The sequence below is a fragment of the Chanodichthys erythropterus genome, chromosome 7 (assembly GCF_024489055.1).
Source record: "Chanodichthys erythropterus isolate Z2021 chromosome 7, ASM2448905v1, whole genome shotgun sequence".
NCBI lineage: Eukaryota > Metazoa > Chordata > Actinopteri > Cypriniformes > Xenocyprididae > Chanodichthys > Chanodichthys erythropterus.
Window position 1 is genome coordinate 33,472,137 of NC_090227.1, and position 20,540 is coordinate 33,492,676.

Below are 20,540 nucleotides of genomic sequence, written 5' to 3' on the forward strand. Positions count from 1 at the left end.
GTGCATTTTATATGCACAAGTGTGAATGTGAGTTCAGACTTTTGATTTTCAGTGACTAAATAACAAAATATACAGTCAAACTAAATTTATTCAGACACCTTGAACATTTAATTCATTAATACAGTTTATTCACTATAGTTTAAAAATGGTAATAAAATATGACAAGATCTCAGAGTTAAATTGTGTCAGAAAAAAATTATCTTAATTATGTCAGATAACATTTAAGCCAAACATGGTCAGGTCAAAGTGTCTGAATAATTTTTGGGTATAATATGTCACAGTTTACTTTATTTTGCTATCCTCACTTACATAAATGAACTGTAGTGCCGTGCACCCACTAGTAAAAATATATCGAAAATGTCTGAATAATTTTTGGTTTGACTGTATTAATAATGACTGATTTTGACTTATTAATGATTGAATTTTTATTTTTATTTTTTTCATTTTTTTGAGCTCAACACCAACTTTTATGGTATAAAAAGAGCAGTGTGAATATTCATCTCTTTTTGCGTTCCTTGGAAGAAATTACGGGTATGGGTTTGGAACAACATGACATGAGAGTGAGTAATCCATGGCATAATTTTCCATTTGTGTGAACTGTCTCTTTAAGGGCAGCTGTTTGAGTTCATATGTGTTGTAAGTGATTGTGTGTGAGAGAAGCGAGAGAGAGAGACAGTCAGAGACAGTACATGCTGCAGTAATGACAGTGGTGAGGTGCAGCTGTTTGTGTTTATATGTGTCCTATTCGAGTGTGTGAGAGAGACAGAAAGAGAGGTTGAGCAGCAGACAGGCAGAGAGAGACTGTGCGTGCTGCTGTAATGACAGTGGTGAGGTGCAGCTCTCTCTGCGTCCTTGAACCCCGGCTGGGTGCTCTGGTGTCACCCTGGGGAGTGCACCGTTTAATACCACAGTAATTATCCTGTCCTTATTCACCACATTGCCGTCCAGGTGTCTCCTTCACCCTGCCTCGCAGCGTGTGTGTATCTGAGTGCATGAACTTGTGTTTTAGTGTTTTTTTTTATAGTGCCGCTGCCCTGTATTTTTATGCCTCTTAATATTCATGACACCTTTTCATTAACTCATGTGGGTGTGTGTGTGTCTGTCAAGTGTTTTTTTTGTTTTTGTTTTTTGTTTGCTGTTTGTGTGTTGATGTTATATGTGCAGTTCTGTGTGTGCTTGTTCCTGTTTACTCAACTGTTTGTGCATTTAATGTCAAAGCATGTGTTTGTGTGTGTAGTTTTATGTGTGTATGGGTAGATGCATATGTGTATGTGATGTCTTTCTCTCCAGATCTCCAGCTTACCGTCTGTCTGCTCTCACAGTCTGTGTGACTAATGGCAGGTCCAGGTGTTCCTCTCAGTTCTGGCGGTCCCTTGAGGGGCTGATGGCTCCCACTGTGGCAGCGTGGGCAGGAGGTACCCGCCTCTCTCTGCCTGCGTGGAAGGTCCCCTGGGCCCAGCAGCCTCTTGAGGACCCCAGCCTTAACCCCCCACTCTCAGCTCCATAGTCCTCTTATAGCTTAGATATTGAAGTGCAATATTATGCATTAGCTCATGATGTGATTTTGTTATCTGAATGAAATGTGATGAGATAAAGATAATGTCAAGAAAACGCACCTTTCTATTGCGTTGACTTTGCTTGCTGCACTTAAAAACAAACGGCACTACTAGTGAACTCAGATTCAAGAACTGTTGACTCATATGAGCCATGTCTTTTAATAAATCCTTCACAAACTCAGTTTGAATCAGTCAAATGAATCTTTCAGTTAATGATCTCACTGCATTCCTGTACTTAAATTACCCCAAAGCTTCTTATGCTCACTCACAGAGGTTTCATTTACATCACAAATAAGTAAAAACTGCAATCTTGTGTAATATTATTACAGTTTAAATAACTGTTTTCTATTTTAATATATCTTGAAATGTCATTTATTCCTGTGATGGCAAAGCTGAATTTTCAGCAGCCATTACTCCAGTTTTCAGTGTTGCATGATCCTTCAGAAATCATTCTAATATGCTGATTTGACACGTAGGAAACATTTATTATTATCAATGTTAAAAACAGCTGTTCTGCTTGGAAAGCATGTTTTTCAGGATTCTTTAATGAATAGAAAATTCAGAAGAACTGCTTTTATTTGAAATTGATTTTTTTTTTTTTTTTTTGTAATTACATAAGTCTTTACTATCACCTTTGATCAATTTAATGCATCCTTGCTGAATAAAAGTATTAATTTATTTCTTTCAAAAGAAAAAAAAGTCAGGTACACTTTATTTTAAGGTGTCTGTTACACTGTAATTATACATTTAAGTATTGAGTAATATTAAGTAACTGCATGTACTTACTATAGGGTTAGGATTAGGGTTTGGTTTAGGGTTAGTTGCATGTAATTTTGCATAATTTATAGTTATTACTATAGTTACTACATTTAACATATGTAACAATGACACTGTAAAAAAATAGTTACCAAAAAGTCTTAGTGATCCTAAACTTTGGTAGTGCAAGTTAAAATCAGTATTGTTACTGACTAGATGTTCATATCAGATCATGTAGTTAAATATGCATGTTTAAAAACTAAAATAGGAATCATTAAACTGTAACTCTCCAGCATACCTGTTTTACCCTCACCTAACTGTGGGGGGCACTACACATGCCCTACACCAGGTCCTGACCCTGGTCCTGGTCCAATATTGTACATGTTGCATCTCTTCCTAATCAAATACACCTGATTCAGCTCACCAGTGAAAAACGCTGCTCTAAATAAATGCATTTCCTGGATATAGTCATGGCATAGTGAGCAGTGCTTGTGCTCATGACACATAGAGCTGTCAGATCATGGAGTCCCAGGTTCCTCTCCAGTCTGCGATCCTCTTCCCTCATTTTCTCCTTTAACTTTCTTGTCTCTTTTGGCCTATGAATAAAAAAAGGATTCTCTCATATTTAGCCCTAGCTCTTTAGTGCCCTACACTGCTTCAGTGGTCATTTCTTGCACTGCGAGTTTGTGCAGGTGTAAGTGGATTACTGTAGCATCAACTTGTCAGCTGGGAGCACTTGTTTGAAGGCTTGAGGTGGATTAAACACTCATCAGAAATAAGGTGCTTAGCCTGTCATGCCCCAGAGACAGTTATATGCTAAGCTAAGAGCGATGGCTATTACTGTCACACCCATTTTACACTGAATTTGGCCTGTGTGCCAACAGCTAATTATTCAAACACCTTTAGCATAAGTAATGCTAAGTTTAGTGGTGTGGATGGCAGTCTGTGCTCTTATTGTAGTTATCATGAAGCATTCTCCATTAGCTTCCTCCTGTAGCGCAGGAGCCTGCAGGCACATCGACTATTTTTAACAATGAGGTTTGGCTGATTGAGTTCAGGGAAAAGAGAGGTGGTCAGAGATAGACATGGTAGACTGCAGAACCTCTTCATATATTGTTTTTGTATCAGTTACTGGATCCGGCAGATTTTATTTATTTATTTATTTATTTTTAATAACTTTGACTTCTTTCAGATCGAATAGAGAAATTATTACCATGTCTTGTTTGTATCAAGCATGTTCACTAGACCACAATTTTTACGGCAGTTCATGAGTTACAGTTTTTAAATCACCTGACGTGTGTGATTTCATATACTGATTCTGATAGGAATAACATCTCTTGTGTTCATTACAGAGGTTGGAAGTGTTTTTTTAGATGTGGGTGTTACAGAAGGTCATTTGCTGTGCTTGCGTGCCTCACATATGGCGTATATGTTTTTTTCATGAATTACTTATTGATATTGATTAATTTATTATTTAAACCCTAATATAACCCTTTTAAATAAAGTAAAGTTATATAATATGTGTATATATGTATATATATATATATATATATATATATAATATATACAAATTTTTTTCCCCCATTTATTTCAAGTATAGCACAAAGTGGACTACGACTTCCTCTAGTACCCTACAAAAATATAGGAGCATTGTGCCTATACTTGTTGTGATGATATAGTGAGGTTAAAGGGTCACTTTGTGTTAACAAAGGGGGCAGGTGAGCCTTAACCAAAACCTTTTACACCATTGGTTTGATCAAAGAGAGCCAAGAGGCAGAATACAGTGTGTTGATCAGTTTAGAGGCCTGCCTGCCTCCGAGCACAGATCATAGAGAAAAAGACATAGACAGACGGGTACAGTAAGTGATGGGAGAAACGATCAGGGACACTTTTAAACGCATTCACCTTCTCTCTCTCCTCTCTCCCATCTGTTATGCACATGCTCTCTCGCTCTCACACTCAAAAACACACACAAATGTGCGCATCCCAGTGACGAAGGGTCATGTTCCAGGTTATGTGAGGTAGATGTTTGTGTGTGTGAGACTATAGAAGGGAACAAAGTGCTTGTTTAGCACCGCTTTCCTGCATGGCTAGGCAGGCAGCTGCTTCCCATTGACTTGGTACACAGTGGGAACCTGACTGCACTCACTCTACACTCCCAACCAGTAAAACTTGTGACATACATGACTACCAGACAGAAGACAAAACGAGCAATTGAGAGAGACATCAAATATTGACATTAAAATGTTTTTACAGTTTTTTTTTTTTTTTTTCATAATTTGAGACAGTGTACATGTAAAGTGCACAGATTGCCTGGAAATGCATCCAAATATACTTTATTTCCCCCCTTCAAATAATGAACTACACTACTGTTTGAATGTTTAGTCAGAAAGATTCTAAATTAAGATTTAAATAACACTTTTATTCAGCAAGGTTTCATTAAATCAATCAAAAGTAACATGTGTAATGTTACAAAAGATTTCTGTTTTAAATAAATTAACTTTCTGTTCAAAGAATATCTTTGTGGAAACATTGTGTTTTCATGATTAAGCAGCAACATTGATAATAATTAGAAATGTTTCGCAACCACAAAATTATCAGTGTAAATGATTTCTGAAGGATCATGTGACACTAAAGACTGAAGTAATGGCTGCTGAAAATTCAGCTTTGCCATCAGCATTTACCCCCCCCCCCCAAAAAAAAACCAACTATATATATATATATATATATATATATATATATATATATATATATATATAGGGGGGTGTGACGAGATCTCGCGCGACTAAAATGTGATGAAATTTCTTGTCGAGGCGAAAAGTAGTCTCGTAAAAAAAGTAGCACATTCAAACGCGATTTCAATAGCCCGCATTTTGAAAGTGGCTAGATATTTTAGGCTGGGCAGTGTAGATGTAACCATCTCTCAGTTCTGTATCAAAGAAAAATTTGGTCTTATTTGCACTTTGAATATTCATACTCAGAAAGTAGAACTGAAATGACATTCATTACTAAGATGATTAGTTAAAACATTTCAAATATACCTGCAGAATATTTTTTCTGGTCATGTATTTTGCCATTGAGGATTTCTTAAAAATAGTATGTAAAAATCTCGTCTCGTCTCGTTCTCGTGAACTCAGTCTCGAGTCTCGTCTCGTGAGATACCTGTCTCGTCACACCCCTATTATATATATATAAATATATAGAGAGAGAGAGAGACATAGAAACTGTACATACAACTGTACAAACAGAAATTGTAATAAAATATCACAATATTACTGTTTTACTGTATTTTTGATCAAATAAATGCATCCTTGGTTAGAATGAAAGACTTTCAAAAACAAATGAAACTTCTTACCTAAAATCTTAGTAACCTCAAACTTTTGAAAGGTAGTGTATGTGGTACTCATTATTTAATGAATGAGAAAGCAAGTCAGCAGTTTGTGTATGAATTTGTAACATGAGTTTATCACTGTAATGAACATGAACAGAGGTAAAAATTTTTCATTGTGTTTCCACACTTAGAGCCATACTTGTTGTATGAAAAGTCAGGCAATGTTCATCATTTGCAAAATGACAAGCCAGATAGAACATGCTTTCTCATACATTCAGTGACATCATAAGGGTTTATGTTTACCCAAATGTGGCAAGTATAGCAAAGGGAGCCAAACTTTGAAGAAAAAAAGCAAAAGTGAGAAAAGAAAGCGGCAGAAGCCAAACATCTCATCTCTGATGCTGGAGTTGTGAAGAGGCTTGTTTTGGTACACTTCACATGTAATTAATCTGCAGCTGTTTAACAGTGCGGGCCCCCGCCGCTCGCGCAGACTGAGCAACACAAGAGTCAAACGGAGCTTAACCACTGCCAGTGCCCCTGTCGTCACGCAACCTCTACCTCAGTCTTTATCTCTCCTCCATTTCACCTTCTCTCTCTCCATCAGACACACACAGAGTACTTACGTTTCACCTTTGTGCCCCTAAAAATGCTTAGCGTGTAAATCATCCTCGCTAAAAACGCCATTGGCTTTTCCGCATCTAAACATTATTAATGGCTGAAGGCTTTTAATTGGGTTTACAGCAACTTTATCTACTGTGGAAAGGGTTTGTTTAGAAGTGATTTCATCTGTGTCTGGTTAGTGTTTAAAAGAGTGTTTCAGGTTAAATAGAAGGCAAGCTTTATCGTCAACATCTGTGGCATGCTCTGAATTACCATTGAAAATAATTTTGCCCCTCAGTTTGTAAAGACAAACAAAGTGCTAAGTGAAATTTACTTACGATAGAAGTAAATATGGGGCAGAACAAAATGGCATGGACTTCTGTTGTGAACTGTCCCACAGAACAAGAAGATTTTTTACATTTATTACCAAAACTCAAAGGCCCTTTCCCAGATGATGTGCTTGATGTTTACTTGCGTCCATAGACTATAGGGTGTATGATTTGTCATTTTTTGATTCATAAGAGTGCTCATGGTCACCCCCTTTATGGATATAATGTGCCTTTGATGCACATTTTTGGGGGTTTACAACCCGACTAGTGCTTTGTATCGGCATAGAGTTCCTGATTTGATTCATGTCAAATTTCAATCTTGAGATCTTGTTTAGATTTTGATTAGATTGAGATATTTTGATTTGATTTGATTCAATTGATCTTTAACAGTAACTATTTTCAGCAATTTCTCAATCAGTTTGATTTTTGATTAAGATTTGAGTTTAGATTCTGATTCATCTGGGTATATTTGTATTATATCTATTTTTCTTACACAGATTTTCTTTTACATAGAATAAAAGATTTTTAGATTTAATGAATTTATCAAGATTGTTCAAATGAAGATCACCATTAATTGGAAAATCCTCAATTTTTTTGCCAAAGCCTGTGGTGTCACATTGGTGTCAAGAGTTCTGCTCATGTCTTCTGCCCATCATTTCCTGTCCACTCTCCAGTCTCTTGTCGTCATGTTAGCACTGCACCCATCTGTACAGCACTCAGTGGTCTCTAGAGGTGAGTGAGTGGTCAGCCTCCAGAAGGTGTTCCATTTCTCTTCCTCACCTGGGGGTCGCTAGAGGGGAGATGGGGAGCAGGCTGTCAGCTGTCCTTGCCTTCCCAACCCCCTGCTCCTCACCTTCTGCCCTGGGAATGAGTCCGGCTGCTCGGACGCTTATGGGCGCCAACAACTCCATATGGGCTGTGGGCAGCAAGAGTGTGTGTCCTCCAGGATTCCGGCCCCTGACAGACAGTCCGTCCTGTGACATCACTGCAGTACGCATATGTGTGTGTGTGCGCAAGGGTACATATGAGTGCAAATACATGGTTTTCCTCCAGGATTATGGTCCCTGACAGACTGGCTACACGATGACATCACCTTGGCATGTGTTTGCGTGTTTGTGTCCTTTAGGAAAAGACCCCTAACAGACTGTGTCCCTGGAGCCCCCTGTAGGGTACCGAGAGCAATGCCAGGGGTCCTACAAGCACAGACTGGAGAGTGTCAGCTTGATGGAGCAGAGACCGTTAGGGACAGCAAACATGAGTTTGTGTGTATTTGCGTGTTTGTGTGTCCACTAGGACCAGGCCCCTGACAGACTGTCTCCCTTGAGCGGCGGTGGGGTACGGCAGAGGCAGAGAGTGTGTCAGCATAGAAACCCAAAGGAACAGTGCAGAACAGTTGGAGGGAGGAATACAGGAGTCGGTTTGTTTGTGTGTGTATGTGTATAGATTGTGTGTGTGTGTGTGTGTGTGTGTGTGTGTGTGTGTGTGTGTGTGTATTTTAGTATCGATAAACAGGTGTTTGGTCTCAGAGACTGTGCTCCCAGAGGACTGCTGACCATGTGGTCAGTTCCTGCGTGCCGTCCCCCTCCCTTCTTCTCTTTCCTCTCTTGTCCTCACTCTTCCACTCTTTCTTACCCTCTTAGCAACATAGTTTTGTCCTCTGTTGTGTTTGGTTATGACGGCCCTGTTGCCTAGGGGAGAGAGGAAGGAAGGAAGATAGGGAAGAGGGAGGTCTCTGCGAGAAGCACAGAAAAAGAAACAGGAGAGATGATCGAAGAGAATTAAGATGAACCGCTAGTAAAAACTCCTATAGTCCTATACTTCAGGTTTTTCTGGAAGTTGTTTTCCCCTGGCTCTTGCTTCAGGCCTGTCTGGCCGGCATGCTGGGTTGCCCAGTGGGAGCACGGGGTGGAAGTTGTTTTTCTGCCCCCTACAGTGTGTCTCTCCTGCCCCAGGCTGTGGGCAGAGGGCCAGGGGGAAGGGGCTGTGAGCTGGGCAGGGGGGCTGCTGGGAAAGGTGGAGGTTTTGGGCAGGGGGCCAGGCTCAAAGGTGGAGGGGGTAGAGGAGGGGTGAGAGGTCAGGGATGTGGAATGTGACTAGGTAAAGTGATAAGACACAGGTTTAGTTAGACAACCATTCCACCATTTTGCTTTTCCCTGTGTTCCATCATGTTGGAATGATCGTATTTACAGGTGCTCATAAAAGTAGGGAATTGGTTACTTTTTTTAGGCTCTTGTAGGATGGCAGTTTAAGATTTAGTGTGGAAGTGATGTGGTATTGATCATAAGAAGCTGTAATTGGGTATTTCTTCAATTGCATGCACTTTTGTACTTTTGAAAATTTTATTGTAAATCATTTTCACACAAATATTTAATCTTATTTAATCGTTTGTTTACATTATTATAGTTTGTGTAATGTACTGTTAATGACAAATAGTGATAATACTTGTTGTAAATAGGAACTTGATTGCAGCATTACTTTGGATCTTAGTCATGGTAGGCACCATATTTAATTTGACATGAATACAACCTTTGCTGTGAAATGTAAAGTCCGTTCAATGGGTTGTAGTGTCTTAAGGTCCTAAGTCATGTCTAATATTCACAACCTATGTTTTTGGAGTTTTTGGTTTGTTTGGATAATTTCAGTATTTTATCAGCTGAACAACTTGATATAGACTCTACATCTTGCCTTGTTTTTTATGTCAAATTAAGTATGGTGCCTACCCTTACTAAGGTCCATTACTATGTTAATTAGCATTGCTTGAGGGTATCAGCATTAGCATGTTGATGTCTGTGGTCACTGATAACATTTTCCCCACATTTTAGAATACATTTTTGGTGTAGTTCTGAAGTTAAACCTTTGTGAGAAAATATCAAGCTTCTCCAGCAATAATACACAACATTTTGATGGTAAAAAATGTACTGTAAACTTTCTGGCTTTCCAAGACTGGATTTAGAAGAATATTTGTTTTTGATGACAGGCACTTTCTGAGTTTTTCTGAAGCAAAAGTATGATTTAATAGTTAAAAAGTGCTTTAGGACAAAGTGAGATCTTAGTAGTGACATCTAACCTAGATGAATGATAAGATTAATCAGGCCAAAACCAGAATGTTTGCCTTCATTTGTCAAGTTTGAATAGAACATGTTTGAATGAATGTTAAACTGGTTTAGTGTTGGTGTGGTTGTTGTCGAAGTGGGCATATTTAACCTCGTCTCCCATGTATTATAAATTTCAGTGTGCTAATCATTGTGGAACGGCTGTATTGTTTTTGGATGGTGTGTTGTTCCAGAAGGGGAACAGCAGTGCTGTATGTCATAAGTGTGGGTCTGCTGTATGCCTCCAAGCGCTAATGAACACACTAGCCTGTTTTGGCTCTGACGATTGGCTCGTGTCGGTAGGGGCATTCACAAAATCCACAGCTTTGGTGTTGGGAGAGATGGAGGGGATCTCTTTTTTTCATTCTCTATCTGGCTTACTCCCCCCCTCCTCTATCTGTCCTTGTATCTGATAAAGAGGAGGGAGGACAGACATCAGACTGAGCACGTCTTCATTACCGTCTTCCACCACGCTTCCGGCCCCGCATGCCAGTGCTTTGGCTAGCCCATTAACTGGCCTGATGTGGTTCAGCCCAGCCCGGTCCAGTGGAGGCATGGGGGTCTGCACAGGGTGGGGGGGTCTGCTCTTGAATCTCCTAGAATTATCTGCAGATTAGATGCTGGGGTGGCTGCAGCCATCACCATGTGTTTCTGTTATCATGCTCCCAATTACCAGGCCCTGTTCGAGGCAGGGTGGCAGGCCCATCCCTGGACATCAGAATGTGTCCTTCTGCCAGTCCTGTCTTCCCATTCTTCCCTCCCTCGCTACACCCTTCCATCCTGTGCTCCACCCCTCCACATGGGACAGGCTGGCGAGGAGAAGGCCAGCGCCAGGGGCAACCACCAGAGCAGCCTGTTAATTCGGTAATGAGTCACAACATGAAAGAAAGTTTGGGGATGGAATGTGGAACAAGTGAGGAACAAACTGTCAGAGAGGGAGAAAGAGGAATCTGAAAAGAAAAGGAAGGTCGATTGAGCCTGTAAATGTATAAGAACAGGAGCGCTGAATGAGCCCCATGTTTTCATGCCCATTCCAGGCGCCGGTTCTTTTCTCTCTCTCGCTCTCTCTCTCATCCCCTCACTTTTTTCTTTCTGTTTCTTTTCTAATTTAACTTTTCATTGAAATTTCTTACCCTGTTTAGTGCTCTTGCCAAGTCCCCCGGCGGACAGATGACAAAAGCCCCCTAAAAGCCATGTGATCTTCCATTTTCCGACAGCCACACTTCTGAGGATTAAAGCTATTTAATGACTATAATCTCCCTCTTTCTCAAAAGTGATTTCTCACATTCTGTCGCAGTCAGAGGGATTGCATTAGCATTAATAGATTTATAATTCGCCAGAATGACCACATGTGCCAGGAGGTTTTTTTTCTTTAGGCTCCATTCTTTTCCTCTCCTCTGCCTTTTTCCCCTCCTTTTTTTCTGGCTCTGAACTCAAGCAAGTGTTTCTTTGTATCTCTTGCACTGTGGTACATGTCTGTGTCTCAGCAGGACAGCCTACCTGTCAGTCGGCACCCCCACCGTCACCACTATACCCGCCCCCTCTCACCTCCACAGTGGCTGGATCAGAGAATGGCCTGTCAGGGGCCACAGTCTCATTGTGCAGCCAAAGAATTCACCACGGTTAAGTCCCTTATGGGCTTTTCATCCGAGCTCTTTCATTGGGCCACTGCAACACTTTCTCTCCCGTGTTGCAAGGGTTTTAAGTTTTGTTGGGACGGCTCTTATCCTGACACGGGCACAAAAGCATGAGAACAGAACAGGGGGAAGGCACTGTACTTGAAGGAAGGAGGGGAAAGAGGCAGCGGAGGTGTGTGAGAGGTGGGCCGGTCTGTCTTATGCTAAATGTAATCTGAGAAAGAGATGTTAAAACAAAAAATGAACGGGGTACAAAGAGGATGCACATGGACACAAACTTGAGTACCTTTTTTTTTTTTTTTTACTATACATTCTTTGTATTGTGTCATTTTTCTTTATTCTCTCTCTATTTTTTAGATTTTAGTTGATTAATTAAGACAACATATTTATTTATTTTTAAAGTATTAAAAATGCCATAAACCAAAAAACTTTGTTATAGTTACATCATCATACTTTCAAGATTCCCTTTCAGCTTTTCAAAGACAATTCAGAATGTACTTTTTTAAAATCACAATTTTCTTTCATTTTGTTTAACAGTAGGGGAATTAAATACCATTATATATTAAATGTATTAATTTAACTTGAGATGCCACAATGCAAGTTATTAACACTTAAATTGTAAGTCTGAATCTTACAAAAGTGTACTTGGGAAATGGGAAAATGGGAAAGGCACCAATTTCATAGAATGACCTCTTTATTTAGAAAGGCTTCCTTGCTCCTATTTTCAAAACAATGTCACACTTTCTTCTCTTATTTTACTCCTTTACTGATATCTCTATTTTTAAGTTTTTCTTTACTCCTGCTCTGAATTCATTTCTCGCTTAGAGCTAAATTCATAATTCATGGTTTTACAAATTTCTACCCACAAACCCCCGTGGAGATTTATTTGTTCTGCACAGCACCTACATTTTAAAGTGGATCGATTCATCACTTGAATTTATTTTCTACAAATTCTGCTGTGCTCACCTTTGTGTAATGGGAGAGTAGTGGGCGGAAGTAAAATCCTACAACTGCCATATGGAGTTGAAGTTATTAGTTTATACAATACACGCTGAGGTGATGCACTTTCTTTGTTCTTTTTTTCCTTTTCCCATTGCATTAGGTCGTAGATTGTGACTCTGTTTCAGTGGGTTTTTCATTTCTAATTAGAATACTGAGCATAGGGGGCCATTGTTACATTTGGCTTCTGAGTACAGATGAAGCTTTTAGAGTATGTGGGGCGTTATCCTCTGTAAACATACATTTTTTTGGCTCTGTTATACCAGAGGCTTTTTCAACGCATTAAGAGTGAACATACAACTTAGAGAAAATAAAGCAAACAAACAGTGCACTGATAGAAAATTCTGTGTTTGTCTGAGCCGCAGTGGGACTTTGTGCTTGCAGCATCCCTGCTCAATAAGTCATGAGCTCTCTCCCTTGCTTTCCTTCGGAGTCTGCTGGTTGAGATGCTAAATAGATGACGTGTGGACTGTGTCAGGCCCCATCAGATTGCACAAAGCAGGAGAATTAAGAGCAACCCGCTTTGTATATCTTTGTATAATGTATGCCTGCATTAATCTAGACTGGCTGTGTGTTTGCACAAACAGCGAAAAAACATAAATAATCCAGTGCTATGATTTTGTATGCATTGTCCAGTAAGAGGGCCTTCCTTTCTGAATGTGCTCTAATCACTTTTGAGAAGCTTTTCAATCTGGTGACCATAATGAAAATATGATAAAGCAGATTCAAATCTGGGGGATATGGGTATGAGCTTGTTTGCTGAGGGAGGATAAGAGGATAAAAAAATACATCTTTGTCCTTATTTCTCTATTCTTGTGGGGTTTGCTGTCTTTAGTTCTTTGCTTCTATTTTGATATTTTCTCTGCCTCTTTAACATTTTAATTCTGTCTGTGTTTTGCATTGCAGATGGTGATGATGACCCGGGGCTCTCCTGGGTGGCGTCCTCTCCCTCTAGCAAAGACGTGGCATCGCCGTCACAGATGCTAGGGGATGGCTGCTGCGATATGGGTATGGGCACAGGGGAGGAAGAAGGGGGCTCTGGCCTGCCTTATCCCTGCCAGTTCTGCGACAAGTCCTTCAGTCGCCTCAGCTACCTGAAGCGCCACGAGCAGATCCACAGTGACAAGCTGCCCTTCAAATGCACCTTCTGCAGTCGTTTGTTCAAACACAAGCGCAGTCGTGATCGTCACGTCAAGCTACACACTGGTGACAAGAAGTACAGTTGCCAGGAGTGCGAAGCAGCATTTTCTCGCAGCGATCATCTCAAGATCCACCTCAAGACACACAGTTCCAGCAAACCATTCAAATGCAGCATTTGTAAGCGTGGCTTCTCTTCCACCTCCTCTCTACAAAGTCACATGCAAGCCCATCGGAAGAACAAGGAACACCTGGCAAAGAAAGACCAGGGTAAGCGTGATGGATCTAGCAGTGACGTAGCTGACCAGGACCAGGACCTATATATGTGTGATTACTGCGAGGAGACGTTCAGTCAGACAGATGAACTTGAGAAACATGTGCTGACGCAGCATCCCCAGCTCTCAGACCGTGCAGAGCTGCAATGCATCCACTGCCCTGAAATCTTCAGCGATGAAGGCACTCTACTCACCCATATTGATAGAACGCACGCCAACAAGAAACACAAGTGTCCCATGTGCGCTGAGCAGTTCCCATCTGTAGAGGATGTCTATTGCCATCTTGACAGCCACCGGCAGCCAGACTCCAGCAACCACAGTGCCAGTCCTGATCCGGTCTTGGGCAGTGTGGCATCAATGAGCAGTGCTACGCCTGATTCCAGTGCCTCCCTGGAGAGAGGATCAACCCCAGACTCTACTCTCAAACCTGGACAGAGCAGACGCAAACTTGCACCTTCTTCTGACCATGACGATGGAAGCTGGTCAGGCAAAGTGACCTACAGTTGTCCATATTGCTCCAAGAGAGATTTCAACAGCCTGGCTGTCCTGGAGATTCATCTGAAGACTATCCATGCAGACAAACCTCAGCAGAGCCACACTTGCCAGTTGTGTCTGGAAACCCTGCCTACGCTCTATAACCTTAATGAGCATGTGCGCAAAGCACATAGATCCAGTGGGAGCTCTGCCTCAAACTTTCCCCTTCTGCAGTTCAGTAATGTTTCAGCCTTTCATTGCAACTACTGTCCTGACATGTTTGCAGACATCAACAGCCTGCAAGAGCACATCCGTGTTTCTCACTGCTTATCCGGTGGTGTTGTTGCTGGATCCACCACTTTGGAGGGCAACCATGCTTTCTTCTGTAACCAGTGCTCCATGGGCTTCCTTACAGAGTCCTCACTCACAGAGCACATTCAACAGACCCATTGCAGCAGTGGGGGTGGTGTGACCAAGATGGAGTCTCCAGTCTTGCAGCCCTCGCAGTCCTTCATGGAAGTGTATTCTTGCCCTTACTGCACCAACTCTCCCATCTTTGGTTCCCTCCTCAAACTTACTAAACACATTAAGGAGAATCACAAGAACATCCCACTTGCCAACAACAAGCGCAAGGTCAAAGTGGCAGACTTGAGCCCAGCCTCATCTGATGTGGAGATATCCTCCCCCAAGCGCCATAGGGTAACTGGTGACAGCACTCCAGCCGTTGCCAATGGAGACTATCCCTGCAATCAGTGTGACCTTCGATTTACCAGCTTTGAGGGCTTCCAAGCCCATCTCAAGTCCCACCTGGAACTGCTGCTGAGGAGGCAGTCTTGCCCACAATGCAACAAAGAGGACTTTGATTCTCAAGAGGCACTGCTTCAGCACTTGACCATTCACTACACCACCACTTCCACCCAGTATGTCTGTGAGAGCTGCGACAAACAGTTCTCTTCTGTAGATGATCTGCAAAAGCACTTGCTAGACATGCATACCTTTGTGCTGTACCACTGCACACTGTGTCAGGAAGTCTTTGATTCAAAGGTCTCTATACAAGTCCACCTGGCCGTCAAGCACAGCAATGAGAAGAAAATGTATCGTTGTACGGCCTGTGCTTGGGACTTCCGCAAAGAAAGTGACCTGCAATTACACGTGAAGCACAGTCATTTGGGTCATCCTACCAGTACAGGGGCAACTGGGAAAGCACGCAAATGCATATTCTGCGGGGAGACATTTGGCACAGAAGTAGAGCTCCAGTGTCACATCACTACCCACAGTAAAAAGTATAACTGCCGGCTCTGTGGGAAGGCTTTCCATGCCATTGTCTTGTTGGAAAGACATCTCAGAGAGAAGCACTGCATTTTTGATGGAGGAAATGGCAACGGAAATGGAGGCAGCCAAAATGGAACGCCTAACGGGGTAACTCAAAGCTCTAAGCGTTCCACAGCAGGATCGACTGCAGCTGCTGAGCAAGCAGATTTGCAGAACATGCTGTTAAAAGGAGGAAGTCAGGAAACGGCAAACAGCCATGAAGCCAGCGGTGGTGAAGAGGAGCTGGATGCCTCAGAGCCAATGTATGCCTGTGACATCTGTGGTGCAGCATATACCATGGAGTCTCTTCTCCAAAATCACCGCCTTCGAGACCACAATATCAGGCCTGGTGAGGACGATGCAGGCTCTAGAAAAAAGAAGGCTGACTTCATCAAGGGTAACCACAAGTGCAATGTTTGCTCGCGGACATTCTTTTCTGAGAACGGCTTGAGGGAACATGCCCAGACACACCGTGGCCCGGCGAAGCACTACATGTGTCCCATCTGTGGTGAACGCTTCCCTTCACTCCTTACTCTCACTGAGCACAAAGTCACCCACAGCAAGAGCCTGGACACAGGCACCTGCCGTATCTGCAAGATGCCACTGCAGAGCGAGGAAGAGTTTATCGAGCACTGCCAGATGCACCCTGATCTGAGGAACTCCCTAACAGGCTTCCGCTGTGTTGTTTGCATGCAAACTGTCACCTCGACACTCGAACTGAAGATCCATGGAACTTTTCACATGCAGAAGCTCTCATCCTCTGGGGTCAGCGGCGGCGGAGGAGGATCAGCCTCATCATCTCCAAATGGCCAGCTGCAGGCTCACAAACTCTATAAATGTGCCCTTTGTCTCAAAGACTTCAAGAATAAGCAAGAGCTGGTCAAGATTGATGTCAACGGCCTGCCTTATGGTCTTTGTGCTAGCTGCATGAGTCGGGGCACAAATGGCCAGTCCCCAACTGTTGTTGTCACCCCCCAAGAAGGGGAGAAGGGCACCAATGGACTGCGCTGCCCAGAGTGTGCTGTTAAATTTGAGACCCTGGAAGACCTGGAAAGCCATGTTCAAGTTGACCATCCTGAGATGAGCCCTGAGACCAGTGGAGCTAAGAAAGTTACGGATGCTTCACCTGTCCCTAAAGTAAGTGTCAAATCCTAACCCCTATGAAAATCTGATATTGTTTATGCTAAAACTGTCTCAATTATATTTTCTTTTGTCTGAAAGGATATTAAAAGTATTTGATAGTTCTACATTAAACCAGAAGATCAAAGATAACTCTTAGCCATTGTCCACAAGCACTGGGCCTTTTGACAGAAATGTTTTATTACAAAATGGTTTTGTATTTGCTTAGGGTGTTTTTTAGGTCATTTGAGGTTTTCCTCTAGTTCTCAAATTTGTGTTCTTTCTCTACCTTTTCTCTTTTTGTGTTTCTTTTCCTATTATCTCTTTTCTTTTGGCAGTTCAAAAAAGAATTTTATGCAATTTCTTTTGAAAAGGGGAGTCATTGCCAGCAACCATTTTCTGGCAGTATTTTTAGTGTATAAGTTCCCTGTGTTCCCAAAGTGTTCTGAGTCAAAGAGAGATGTGTGAATTCATGGCTACATTACTACTGGCCCCAGAGGGTTCAGCAGCCTCATCCTGCTGGGCTATTGTACAGCCTGTTCGCTTCACTAGATATTGACAGTGAACTTCCAGGGACGCTCAATCTTTACCTGTGCTTTTGTCTCAGCTCAGTGTAACAGATAGGAGAATCACTGCCTTTTCCCCTTTCGTTGCAGCAGGATAGGTTGGGTGTTTGTGAATGTGTGGAGAATTAAAAAAGCCTGTTCAATGTGAATTCCAATCCTGTGTCTTTCCTTGTAGAAGAAGACGTATCAGTGCATCAAATGCCAAATGACCTTTGAGACAGAACGAGAGATCCAGATCCATGTTGCCAATCATATGATCGGTAAGTTGACCCCATAGTTTCCTCTGCTAGTGAGCGTGCGTTCGTGTGTGTGTGTATGTGTGTGAGCGCACGTGTGCGTGTGTGTTTGGATGCTTGCCAGTCGCTCCTCCTGCTTTCCTACCCTTATTTGCTGCCTTAGTCTTGCCCCAGCACTCTCTCTCACTCCCTGCACACAGGTGTGAGACAGACAGGTGAAATGAACAGCTCTATTTCTGGAAGTGCAGACATCGCTCTCAACAGCTGTTCCATTGTTTAACACTTGACTACGCAGCTGAGGCCTCGGCTGCAGGTCTGATTGCTCTGTTAACTCTTCACCATGCAGCCGAGACCAGGACTGCAGGTCTCGCTCCTTCAGCAAAGGCCAACAAACAATTAGGTTCTATTTTATTCCACTTCATTTAATTCCAGTAGTCTGTCGTGGACAATTACACAGATTTTGCTCTTTGTTGCAGATATTTTACGAATAGAGTAACTACATGTGCACGTGGAGGGGGTGTTATTTACCGATGTTGGAATTCTAATTATGTTAGGTTAGCTGAACTAATAAAGGGCTCTATGACTTATCTAATTATGTTATAGGAATGTTTTGAATATGTTTCTTCAAACGCTATAATGCTATAGAGTGCTGGGTGGCACTTTTTAATGTTGGCTCCTGGTGGATGATATTTTCCATCCTATGTTTTGTGTTTCTTTGGCTAGTGGCCCTGGCTGCAGTATATTAGCTTAACCAAACAGTTCCTTTGTAGTTGTTTTATATGCCTCCTCCCTTGGTGTTGTTATTCTTTAAGTAATAATTGCTGCTGCAGCACACTGTAGTGTAGATTAACGAGCTGGGCCTGTGAGTAATTTCACAGAACAAACGGTGCAATGCTCTGAGCCTCAGCAACTTCCCGGCCTTCTCCGATCCTGACAGCCGATTCTAAAGCGGAGCCACCTGATATATTCTTAGAGTCCTTGTGAGCATGCTGCATCTGTCTTTAAAAAGGACATTGTGCCTAACCACATAGACTTATGTGTGTGTGTAAGTGTTTGCAATCTACACTTTTCTTTTTGTCTGTCCTTATTTTATGTGGGTGGAATTTTGAGTTTAATTCTAGGGCCCTTTGGTTCCATGTTCATTTTCTCCTTCATTAAATGAGCATGGAAATGCTTAGCACCCAATTATTCCCATATTAACCGCCCTGTCTTTAACCTCCCACCCTGTTTCTATCTATCCACCTATCTCTCTTCCATTCCTCTTTCCCATCTCAACTGACCCTTCACCATTCAATCACAACCTAACTGCATCCAACCTGCCCAATCTCAGACCAACACAATCCAATTTGGACCACGCTGAGAGCTCTCTCCTTTCATCCCTCCATCCTCTCTCACTTTTCCTCTCTGAAGATACTGATGGTAGAGATAGAGGCTGCGTGTGAGACAGCAAGGCGGATCGTATGTCTCTCCCCATCGCCATGAAGGGAATTTTGGGTTAATTAACATCATAATTGTCAGAAAAGCTGGAGGAGATTAATTATGGAATTGAGGCAGATTATTTTAAGTGCCGTTGTTATTTTATTATTTTTTCCACCCCTCTTCAAAGATTGATGACGTCTTTGAATAATGAAAAGGGAGTCGTGTATTAACCTTTATCAGACTCTGCGTTAGGCACCAGAAAATTGAAGCGAGATCACAAAGGAGTTCTAGTTTTAGCGCTTTTGCTCTCTGTCTTCCTCTTTCTTTTTGAGATTACGAAGCAATCATTAAAAAGCTACACTATCTGTCAGCTTTGATATATGAATAGTGAGGCTATTATAAGTCTTTGATATTTTAGTCCGCCTTTTACTCTGGAATTTGGAAGCATGCACAGTGCTTTTTTGTAACTAAAATAATAAAAAATATGTACAACAGGGATACTTACATTATGCAGCTCTGTGACCACTTTAAAAAAAAAATGTAGTGAACATGGTCCAGATGATAGTAATGATACTTCATTTTTATTTGACTGTATGTAGATCTATAGATGTTAGATGGGTGCAACAGTTGTCTGTTAACTGTACCATTCTCCACCTACAGTTCAGTTGCACCTTGGTTGCTTGAGTCATTTACACCATCATCACCCCTGTATTGATAGCGCACGAGCGCAGGTGAGACTGAAACAGCACACATTGCCTTCTCTGTTTAAACAGGCACTCAGTGCTTATTCTGACAGACACAAAGCAATAACGAAAGCGACAGTTGACAGAACAGTCACTGTCTTCATAGTGCCAGTGCTGCATTGTCACAAAAGTTTATCAGTTGCACGTGTTTTTAAGCCTCGCCAATTTAAACATTCAAACACGTTAAAAAAAACTAGGGTGCGCTGTGTGAAGTTTTTTGTGCACACACATCTGAAGCAAACACACGGAAAGTCGCATCTCAGACAGCATGCGAATACTAAATTGAGTTCTCTTTAATTTATTCTCGCACTTGGGCTGACAAATTCACACAAAATTGTCAACATACCTGTCTTGGAGAGTATTCTTGTAAACAGTCGGTTATGTTTTAAGTGAATGTAAACAGTTGAGAAATAAATGCATGATTCAGTATATTGGATCTGTGCATTATGTCTTAAAGTGACCCAGCAGCCTAATATAACTGCTGAAGTCTGTGTTTTTAACGTTAATCAAACAACAAGACAAAAAAAAGGATTAATCTATATTTATTAATTTATAGAGTGAAGACCATTTTATTCAGTTTCTGTACCTGAAAACTACTGTTAGACCACGTTGAAACATAAATTTAAAATGTATCTTTGCTCTATTGTATTTATTTGTGCTATTACTTGTATTTTAATTATTTGCACTTATATACATACATTTACATACACACATTAGATTTACATATCGAACCGTATCAAAACCGTGACCCTAAAACAAACCGAATACAAACCGAACCATGAGTATTTTGAACCATTACACCCCTAATAGTTTCCAACAACCACAACCAGCCTCATACTTTAATCACAGTCATAAGGGCTGGTCAGATTTTAAAAGCCTGTTTTTCGTTTTTCACGACAATGTCAATTTAAGCATGGTATGTATGCACAAATGCATTTATAAAAATGTAAATATCTTACT

The 20,540-nt window shown here is 41.5% G+C and overlaps 1 protein-coding gene across 5 annotated transcripts in view; it reads left to right on the forward strand.

The window, feature by feature from the left end:
• Window positions 1-20,540, forward strand: part of znf423 (zinc finger protein 423) — a 174,788-nt gene that overhangs the window by 68,888 nt on the left and 85,360 nt on the right. For all 5 annotated transcript variants that reach the window (XM_067390291.1, XM_067390293.1, XM_067390295.1 and 2 more), the window contains 2 exons: window positions 13,207-16,634; window positions 17,358-17,442. In XM_067390291.1, the coding sequence (XP_067246392.1) occupies window positions 13,207-16,634; window positions 17,358-17,442 (3,513 nt within the window). The remainder of the gene's footprint in view (window positions 1-13,206; window positions 16,635-17,357; window positions 17,443-20,540) is intronic.